This window comes from Hippocampus comes, unplaced genomic scaffold, assembly GCF_001891065.2.
Source record: "Hippocampus comes isolate QL1 unplaced genomic scaffold, H_comes_QL1_v1.1 scaffold122, whole genome shotgun sequence".
Taxonomy (NCBI): domain Eukaryota; kingdom Metazoa; phylum Chordata; class Actinopteri; order Syngnathiformes; family Syngnathidae; genus Hippocampus; species Hippocampus comes.
This window is the reverse complement of record NW_017842059.1, coordinates 4,833,673-4,844,145: the sequence shown is the minus strand read 5'-3', so window position 1 is coordinate 4,844,145 and position 10,473 is coordinate 4,833,673. Positions and strand designations below refer to the sequence as shown.

Sequence of the window (10,473 nt, the reverse complement as noted above, 5' to 3'; positions counted from 1 at the left end):
TAAAAAAAAAAAAAAATCATTAAAAATGAATCTCGGTTATCCCACAACCGCATCAGGATTTTGACACACAAGGGCACCCCAGGTTTCCAACCATAGTACAGGCATTCAGATCTGATGTTCCATTTTAAAATAAAATAACATTTTGACCTCCTTGCCTTATTAAAAAAATAATTTAACAATGAATTTTAGTTGTACCTCAATCAGACGAGGTCTTTAGGACACTCGAGCACCCCAGGTAGCCAATCAGACTACCCTCGCTCAGATCTGATCTCCCATTTCAAAATAAAACGCCTCTGAAAACTGACAATCTGAACTGAATTCTGACTTCTTGACCTGAATTCTGACATGTTGACCTTTCTGCCCATTTTTAAAACATATTAAAAGAAATCATTTTCGTTATCTCTCAACCAGACCAGGCCTCGGACATACTAGGGCGGCCAAGGCATTCCAACCAGACTAGCCTCATAGGGCTCTGATGTCCCATTTCAAATTAAAAGGCCTCTGAAATCTGACATGTTGACCTAAATTCTGACATGTTGACCTTTTCGCCCATTTTCAAAACTTCTTAAAAGAAAGAATTTTAGTTATCCCTCAACCAGATCAGGTTGGTGTATCATCTGTGAAAGGTAATATGGTGATTGTGGAGATGAATAAACAAGTTGCTGTTACCTGGTTAGGTTATTTTATGAACAGTCTGACGTGAGTGTAATTTTTTTTATCTGGACTTTAAATTATTACAATACGATACAAAAAAGCCTTTCAACATACACACCAACACACACAAGCACACACAGTACATATATACACACCTACAAATTTACACTCATGCACTCATGTACATATTACTGTACATATTCATACTGTACATATACACCATTCACACACACACACGAGCGCACACGCGCGCGCGCACAAACACACACACACACACACACAGTGTCAGCAGTGTTGACAACCTGTTACCTAAGCCCTGAGCAACCGTACTGTCATTTTTAGTTGACAGCAAATGGCAAAATGGCTGCCCCCTGAGATGGACAAAAACAGCTAGAATTTACTACCCTGTTTTAGACGAGTGGGGCTGCATAGAATGTATTATTGTAAACAAAATTTTGGGGTTGACGTCCCCTTTAAACAGAACAATCACAGCAGCAGGTTGATTTAATGTGATAGTTCCTGTATACAAGTTTAATACTTGTGTATATTTTTTGTTCCACAAAAACAGAATGGTGAATATTGTTCAAATATAATGAAGCAATCACTGGTTTGTTTACGTTGATGTTTTAATATGTAAAGAGAACCAGCTTATTGTGATAATAAGAGAAGTTATTGTAGAAAAAGAGAACAAGCTTGTTCTGTTTCCCTTTGTTTATGCTAGAATATTAAGAGAACTAGCTTGTTCTGTTAGCAATGATTTTTGTTTACATATTGGAATCAGTAAATCTGAGTTGGTTTTAAAATAAAATCAATTCTATTGTGTTTATTTGGAGTTACCTTTAATTAGAATATTTATTAATTTGTATAGTTTTTGTTTGTTTGTTTACAGAAGCGCCATTGTTACTGTATCAAAATATCATGTTGAAATTGCATTTATCGTATCTAATTGTATTGTTCCAAAAAAACAAGATATCTCTTTGTGTCGAATCGTTAGGCCTTATATCGATACATGTCATATCAACCACAAAACATCATTGCACCCCTACGAGACCTGCTTACGTTCATGGCAAGTAAGGTTAGGTATCTTTTGAAATGGTACACCTCAGGTTCCGATTACTGTTCTTCGATTTGATTCCGGGTCCTAATGATTCTTGGTACTAATTCTTTAAAAAAAACGTCAGCCATACCAGAGTTATTTTTGGACAAATCGTATGAACTTGTCTGTTCTTTAATTTCATTAATTGTTTCCTGTTTGTGAACTTTATTCTGAGTTACTCAAAGGGCTATTTTTAATGAGTACCGGTATATACATTTTTCACAAAAGCTCTATTTTTAAGAACCTCAAGAAAATACAATAATGAGGCAGTTGTTTCAAGCATTCGGTGTTTCCAAGTATTTTTTTGACATCGCCATTTTACATGCTCACTGTCCTCTTCACAAACTGTGGGATTAATATCGATGCACATGAGTGTGTGTTCTAGTTCATTTTTGTCAGATCACTTGTGATCATTCAAAATTTCAGCTTCGGAGGACTTTGTTTCAAGCTCGATGGTGGAAAAGAATCTTGACATGTGTGGTGCTCTGTGTTGCAATAATTGGAGCAGACTACACACAAAATGACCCAAACTATTAAATGCCTGATTTTTTTTTTTTTTTTTTTTTTAAATCTTAATGTGTCGGGACTGTCACAGATAAAAATCTTTTAAGATTTGAAAGCTCTTTATGCATGTACCCTGCCTTAGCTTAGTTAAAATTGCTTTTAAAGAGTACAAACTTTTCACAGAAGTTTATATTGTCAAAGTTATCAGAGGTGTCTTCATAAAAATTAAGGGAGGGTGTGATGCTCAGTTTGTCCTGAATCTGGTGAGTCATTGATATTTTGCTAATGCAAAAAAAAAGTGATAATTTTGAAAGTGCAAATAATTATTTGTAAATGTTTTGTAATTTTGCACTCATTATCAGCTTTGATATGTATTTAGTATGTACCATACAGCATTTTTTCATTTACAATTGGATATATGAAATCAAGAAGTCTTTCTCTTTGTAGAGAATTCCCTTCACTGGTTCCATCAGTGGTGGTCTACAGGAGGGCAAATCCATCACCATTAGTGGATGGGTCCAACCTGGAGCTGACAGGTCAAAGCAATCCTTCTTTCAGCATTTTCTGCATTTCCACTGAGTAAAAACACATTTTTTTAGTTGTATAACAAAATTTTGTCGACTGATTATATACATTGGTATGCTTAATTTTTCTTATAGGTTCCATGTGAATTTACAGTGTGGCTCCAGCGCAAATGCAGACATTGCGCTCCATTTCAACCCACGGTATGACAGTCATCCGTGCTATGTTGTTACCAATACCTTCCAGCATGGCCATTGGGGGAAAGAAGAAAGGAAGCAAAACGCGCCTTTACCCACTGGCTCTGCCTTCAACCTGCTGATCACAGTCACCAGGGACTCCTACCAGGTCTAGTACCTTGATCGTAAAGTCGGCAAATCTGTCCCCGCAGCACAAATGACTTTGTAATTTCCATCTTTTTCGTCTCTAGCTGAACGTCAACGGCGCTCACTTTATGGAGTATAGACACCGTATTCCATTTTACCAAGTGGATACCATCTCCATTGGTGGAAAAGTCGACATTTCCTCCATTACCTTCATTAATTCGATGGTAAAAAAAAAAAAAAATCACGATTGATCAGTATGATGAAAGTTTTTCATGAAGAGAATTTTAAGTCTAACTACTTATCGGTTGCTCTTCATTCCCTGGACAGCCGGCATTTCCTGCTCAGCCCGGTTTTCCCTCACAGGGAATGTGTCCAAACCAGCCAGGATTCTCACCTTTTCCAGGATTTCCCCCACAGCCTGGATTCCCCTCACAACCAGGATTCCCCTCACAACCAGGATTCCCCTCACAACCAGGATTCCCCTCACAACCAGGATTGGCTCCCGCAATCTATGTGAGTCAGTTAAAAGTCTTTTACAGACATATGGGGAAGAGTTTTACACACAGTATTCAAGGAAATTGAATGAACATTTTTTTCCAAATGAGAAGTTGATCTGTGTAATCCTTAAATAATGGAATGATGATGAAACAAGTATTCAATAAGCTTGTAACTGTTTTGTGATCTCTTGTTATATGTGAATAGACTGTTCCATACAAGGCATTCATCAGTGGAGGATTTAGGGCTGGTAGGACCATTACCATCCAAGGAACTGTTCACCCCAATGCCACAAGGTCGGGCATCATCGTTTTAAAAGCTTTATTTCTGAATGAGTTCAAATCTGAATTGAAAAATGATCCATCTTTCATTCTGAACACTTTATTAACCCTTTCGTGCACCCTGTAACCCAATAACATGATAAGCTGTCCACTGTAGTAACCGCTGTCCCTCATAGGGTTAACATTTGTTTTACATTGTTCAGACTGAATCGATGAATTGTTTTCACAATTTATTTATTTATTTATTTTTACAGAATAATCAAAAGTGTAGCATTTAAAGTAGAATAATTACTTGTCATGCAAGGCGAAAAAAAGTACAGGAAGTAAGATTTTTCTTGTATGACTTTTGGACCCATAGTATAACCTGAAAATGGTTTGAAGTGCCACGCTAAGAATTTATGATATCATATGATATGATCTCTTCTGAAATTAGGCTACATGGTTATTTATATGTATAGTTGTTAATGTTGAGTTGCGTATCATCCAAGAAGAGACTACAACTAGACTGCAGTCCAAACACATTTGGAACTTCTAAAAGTGGAGTCTGACCACACAATAGCATACAAACAAATCCACCACATGGACATAAATAGCATTGTCAATTTTTTGTTTTGATGTACCGTATTGGCCCGAATATAAGACGGCCCTGATTATAAGACGACCCCCTCTTTTTCAAGACTCAAGTTTGAAAAAAGACTTTTTGAACACCAAATTCATTTTCATACAGAAAATAATTACAGTACATCTGAAACAAATGATTATAACAATATATTTGAGAGAAAAAGCATGTTATTTTGCCTCATTCAAGTCTCAATATCTGAACATTTAAATATGTAAACTAAAGTGCAATCACATTCGCAAATAAATGGCTTCTGGTTTTTGAAATGTAAATTACATCATAACTTCTCCTCAGCTGCCGGTAAACCTGGTCGATCTACGACCCACTTTTCTTCAGATTGTCACTACGTTTCTCCATTTTCTGTTATCTCTTCTATTATTTACTTCTCTTTTCTTTCTTCCCGCTATTTTTTATTTTTCTTCTTCGTGCTACTGCTATTTTTATTTTTATTCTTCGTGACAGGGGTTCACTTTGGCCTGGGGAGTCAAGTTCAGCATTCGTTTCAATGATATCTGGCGCCATCTAGCGTCGTGAATGGGTATAATGTCTAGACTCCGAATATAAGACGACCCCCACTTTTTCAGTCGTATTTCAATGCAAAAAACACCGTCTTATATTCGGGCCAATACGGTATAAGACCGTAACACACTGAGCGGCGAAACCTTGCGAGTGTTTGTGGACGTAGTGAATTTTGTTCAGGGTCACAAACGATTCCAAAGACATTCACCAACAGTTGAAATGGTGGCAGTTTTTCTTGTCGGCTACCTTCAACCTTTAGCAACCTTTAACAAACCCTGACAAAAAAAAACAACAACATTCACCACATTCGCAAACACTCGCCAAGACTTTGCTGCTCATCATGTTACATCGATTTTATGTTTTCTGGGTCTCTCCCACTGTGATCAATCTGGCTACTAAAAACAACTGCTCAGCAAGCTGGCTGGGTAAGTCATATTTGGAGATGACATACGATGTCCATTAACCCTTTCAAGGACAGCGGTTACTGCAGTGGACAGCTTATCATGTTATCAGGTTACAGGTTATCATTTGTGGTGCATGAAAGGGTGAAACACTTCCAAAATATTTCCCCGTTTTTCATCTCAGATTCAATGTCAATCTGAACCATCCCGCTGGCATTGCTCTACATTATAATCCACGTTTCAACGAGAACGTCGTGGTTCGCAACACCAAGCAGGGGGAGAAATGGGGCTCAGAGGAACGTGGTGGCGCAATGCCCTTTCACAAGGGACAGTCTTTCACGGTAGGTTACTCCACTGTTGTCCGTCCATAGGTTTTCTATTATCCGTATGATATGCCATATGTCATGGAAGGTCCACATTGGACTGTCTGTCATGAATTATTATGAGTATTATTATTAAATTGAATATGTAAAAATGTATCAAATACAATTGCTACCATTTATGGATCGTATTCACGTTTGCCATCTCAGTGGTGATTTGCAATGCACTCCGAGTGATCAAGTTTGTTGCCATCTGGAAAGAACTGAACTGAATTGGAATACAAGTTTGACCGTGTGACTGACAAATAACAATACTGTTTTGATATAGCTGACCATCTGTTGTGAGAATCACTCCTTCAGGATCGTGGCAAATGGAATGCAAGCTCACACCTACAGGCACCGTTTCACTCACCTGCAACACATTTCAGAGCTGGAGATCAATGGCGACATCAGCATCACCTCGGTGAATGTTTAGAGATTCAGGAAGGGCAGTCCCACGTACTATGTGATGGCCTCAACTATCATATATTTTCTCATTTATTATTTTCAAATGCACACAATTAACATATATTCAGATTAATGACTGTGCTGTATCATGACACTCAGCTAAAAACAATCTTGGCTGAAAAACAAGAAGTTCACTGAACTCTGTTTACATGTCTGACTGGATGAAACTATAAAAGTAACAAAAGAATCAAAATTTGATATGTCAGTCCTTTCACTGTGAATCTAAGTCACTGTGGGAAGTTGACTCTGGCATATCATTTTCCAGTGGGTTTTTTTCCATTTGTACAATCATTCTTCATTTGTGACCATTTTAAATAAAGTTTGGTGTGTTTCAGTTCTTCTGCGCCAAGAAAGATACCTACAAAAATGTGAGGACTTAGGAAACATCTTATGAGTTTCAATTGTTCATGATTCACAATCCACTCGTTAACCATAAAGTCGCAAGGTTAGGCGGCATCATTTTAAAACTAGAAAATAGGTAATATCAACCAGGTTTCAGTTGACAGAATTTTCAATTGCAGCTTTGCTAGTTTTGGGGTAATTAATTTCTAGCATAATGTTGTCCTTTACACAGTTGGGGCAGAAAAAAAAAACATTGGAAGGAAAAAAACCTCAACCTCCACTGATGCCACATCAATAAATAATAATAATTAAAAAAAAAAAATAACTGTCAGTATCTTGGATATGTGTGACAGACAACTAAGGGGAGAAAGTGGGTCCAACCCTGTCAGACAAGATTTTGGGAATTAATGTTTGATAAAACATTAACAACAATTTCTACTATTTAAAAAAAATAAAAAGCGATTTGTCAGCAATTTCTTTGTCAATAAAAAACATATATATATATATATATATATATATAAAAGAACATATTACAGTGGGTTTTATCTATTGAAGAGTCACCTTGATTCAGGCCCCAGATCTTGAATTATTGTCAACCCTGCTTATGCGATCTGTGGCATTTAGGCACAACGCTAAAAAGCTGGCACTTTCTTTCATCAATTGTTTTGGGTTTATTCTCGTAAAACATGAAATCAATGAGGAAGCAGGCTCCCAGCATCACAGCCTTAATCTTAACATCCAGGTCCAATGGAAATGAGATCATAAAGTTATCTGTGTCTGTAAAGCCTTGTTGTATGAAGCCACCACATTGTTTACGAATCTGTCCCACCACAGTAGACTCATCCAAAGAGGTCACCTCAAAGGTTGTATCCGACATACAGTTACAGTCACAGAATGGCCCAGTGATCTTCAGTTGGAGATTTCTTGTCTCATTCAGAATGGTAAATTTGGACAAAACGGGGTGCCAGTTCTGTTCCACAAAACCGATTGGGTTTCCCGGGGGGCTCCGCACCTCCAGCTCCTGCAGGCAGCAGGGGAAGCAGCACATCGTGCACCTCAGTGGACGTGCCAAAGTTAAAATTTCTTGTCCTAAACTGTCATAGAGGTGTATGTGAAAGGCCAAGATGGGCCGCAGGCCTGCATGGTGAAGACATCATTTTCCTCAGTAGCCACAAACACCTGCTGCCCCAAGGTATTCTTGACTGTGTAAACATTGTTCATCTCCCAGCCACTAATCATCTCAGCCAGCTGCACCCTCTAGGGGTGTTCACACGGCACACATTTGCTCCGGTGTTGTACCGATGTATTTTGTTGCGATATATCTTACACCGGAGCAAATTTTGTGGAGTGTTCACACGTACAAAGCCGCTGGTTAGCACCGGTGCAGCGCCGGCCGGTGCAGCCCCACTTGGGTTCACACGGCAGTTTCTGCAGCGGAGCAAAACGACAGTAATGCGGAAGTAAAACATGCGCATGCGTAAAGTGTACTTCCTTTCCCCCGCCTTCTTCTTTGTGACAAAAATGGCTTTTTCTCCGGAGAAATCAACGATGTGGTCGATTATCAGACGCCGCAGGATGAGAGAGAGAAAAGAAAGATTGCTGAAATACAGAAGAGCACGAAAACAACGTATCCTTCGATTTATTCAGCAATAAGTGGACGAATTCGTGGCGTCCATGGCCATGTGGACGGTCGCCATGGCATCACCAAACGCCGAGAAAACCATATGGATGAAGACACGCAGTTCTGTTTGGTGGGACAGAGTTGTCAACGGTTCGTTTACTCATTCAAACTGGACATCTAACTGCAGAATGAGCAAGGAAGCATTCGGATATGTGTGCGAAAAGCTTCGCCCATCCCTCTCACATATAACGACTGCCATGCGAATGCCAATCAGCGTGGAAAAATGGGTCACGATCACTCTATGGAAACTGGCTACCAACACGTGCTACAGAACAATAGGACATTTTTTCGGCGTTGCTAAAACACAGTCTGTGTCATCGTTCATCAGACTTGTTCTGCCATTGTCTCGGAAATGAGCCAAGACCTCATTAAATGGCCTGTTGGTGAACTGATGTTTGAAAATGTCTGAAATTTTGAACAGCGCTGGGGCTTTCCTCAAGTTCTGGGTGCAATTGATGGTACACACATTCCTATTATTCGACCACACGACTGTCATACTGACTACTACAACAGAAAAGGATTTTATTCTGTTATTATGCAAGCAGTTGTCGATAGCAGCTATCGATTTATAGACATTTTTATTGGCTGGCCAGGTAGTGTACATGACGCATGAGTATTTACAAACTCTCCCTTATATCAAAACAGAACATCTGGCTCATTGTTTTGGTGAGATAAACAGGATATTGGTGGAGTGCCAGTACCGTTAGTACTGTTGGGTGATGCAGCATATCCCTTATCTACGAGGCTTATGAAGCCTTTTTCAGACAATGGTAGACTGACACAACCTCAAAAAGAATTTAACTATAAACATAGCAGGGCAAGAATGGTTGTGGAAAATGCATTTGGCAGGTTGAAAGGTGGATGGAGGATTCTGCTCAAAACACAGGACACACACCTGGTGAACTTCAAGAACATTGTTGCAGCATGTTGTACACTTCACAATTTGTGCGAAAAATGGGGAGAACATTTTGACAACGAATGGATGGTGGCAAGTTGTGAAAATGACGAGACCACAGATGAAACGAGAGATGACCAAAGACCAACATGTGACAGTGCAGCAGCCATACGGCAGGCCCTACTAGGTCAAGGTCAAGGTCATTTTCTTTTTTGTCAAATATGCTTTATGTATGACATGCAGCATAGATGAAATTTCTTCCTCTCCATCCTCAGTGCAAACATGCATGCAAACATGCTGTGCATTAAACACACACAGCTAAGACAAGATAGCAGCTACACTGTATAAAAGACATAATGTGTAATCTGAACAGTATAAACAGTATAGACAATATAAACAAAGTAAACAGCATAAACAATGGCACTTGTGGCTATTGTGGGTAAAGTGAGGTAGTGCATTGTGCAATACGCAGATGTCGGATGATGAGGGGAGGGTCATAGTCTGTGACAGGAGGCAGGGGTCGGGCAGAGGCAGAGTGCGGGGAGTGCAGGCAGAGCAGGGAGGGAGTTGGGTCTCCTGACCGCCTGGTGGAAGAAACTGTTTTTGAGCCTGCTGGTTCTGGCACGGAGACTTCGCAGTCTCCTTCCCGACGGCAGCAGGCCGAAGAGGCTGTGTGTTCACCTGCGATCCGGATGGCTTGGCGGGTGAGATGGGAGTAGTAAATGTCCACGAGTGGGGGGGAATGAGACACCAATGATCTTCTCAGCTGCTCTCACGGTGCGCTGCAAAGTCTTTTGGCAGGACACAGTGCAAGCACCATACCACACAGTGATGCAGCTGGACAGAATGCTCTCAATGGTGCCTGTATAAAATGTCTGCATGATGGGGGGCGGGGCTTTTGCTCTCCTCAGTTTGCGGAGGAAGTACAGGCGCTGGTTGGCTTTTTTGGCCAGTGATGAAGTATTGTGGCTCCAGGACAGGTCTTCAGAGATGTGCACTCCCAGGAACTTGCTGTTGCTCACTCTCTCCACTGTGGCACCGTCAATGGTCAGTGGAGCATGCTGGGGGTGCGTCTTTCTGAAGTCCACAACAATCTCCTTTGTCTTCTCCACATTCAGGTGGAGATTGTTGTCTTTACACCACAAGGCCAGCCTGCTCACCTCACTCCTGTAGATTGTCTCATCGCCGTTGTTGATGAGACTCACTACAGTTGTGTCATCTGCAAACTTAACGAAGAGATTGTAGCTGGACGAAGGAGTGCAGTCGTGGGTCAGCAGTGTGAAGAGGAGGGGGCTCAGCACACATCCTTGTGGG

The 10,473-nt window shown here is 40.2% G+C and overlaps 2 protein-coding genes across 3 annotated transcripts in view; one reads left to right on the top strand and one right to left on the bottom strand.

The window, feature by feature from the left end:
• LOC109510785 (galectin-9-like) overlaps positions 1-6,583 on the top strand; it is a 10,196-nt gene extending 3,613 nt beyond the window's left edge. Inside the window, exons 2-9 of one of the 2 annotated variants that reach the window (XM_019861362.1) lie at positions 2,702-2,790; positions 2,914-3,121; positions 3,204-3,323; positions 3,427-3,520; positions 3,557-3,612; positions 3,802-3,890; positions 5,599-5,755; positions 6,063-6,583. In XM_019861362.1, coding sequence (XP_019716921.1) covers positions 2,702-2,790; positions 2,914-3,121; positions 3,204-3,323; positions 3,427-3,520; positions 3,557-3,612; positions 3,802-3,890; positions 5,599-5,755; positions 6,063-6,209 — 960 coding nt within the window. In that variant the 3' untranslated portion in view covers positions 6,210-6,583. Of the gene's footprint in view, positions 1-2,701; positions 2,791-2,913; positions 3,122-3,203; positions 3,324-3,426; positions 3,613-3,801; positions 3,891-5,598; positions 5,756-6,062 lie in introns of both variants that reach the window. The other variant, XM_019861361.1, reaches the window with a different exon arrangement.
• A 546-nt stretch (positions 6,584-7,129) lies between these two features.
• LOC109510786 (phospholipid scramblase 1-like) overlaps positions 7,130-10,473 on the bottom strand; it is an 8,201-nt gene continuing 4,857 nt past the window's right edge. The window contains 2 exon segments of the mRNA XM_019861364.1: positions 7,130-7,693; positions 7,696-7,840. Coding sequence (XP_019716923.1) covers positions 7,176-7,693; positions 7,696-7,840 — 663 coding nt within the window. The 3' untranslated portion in view covers positions 7,130-7,175.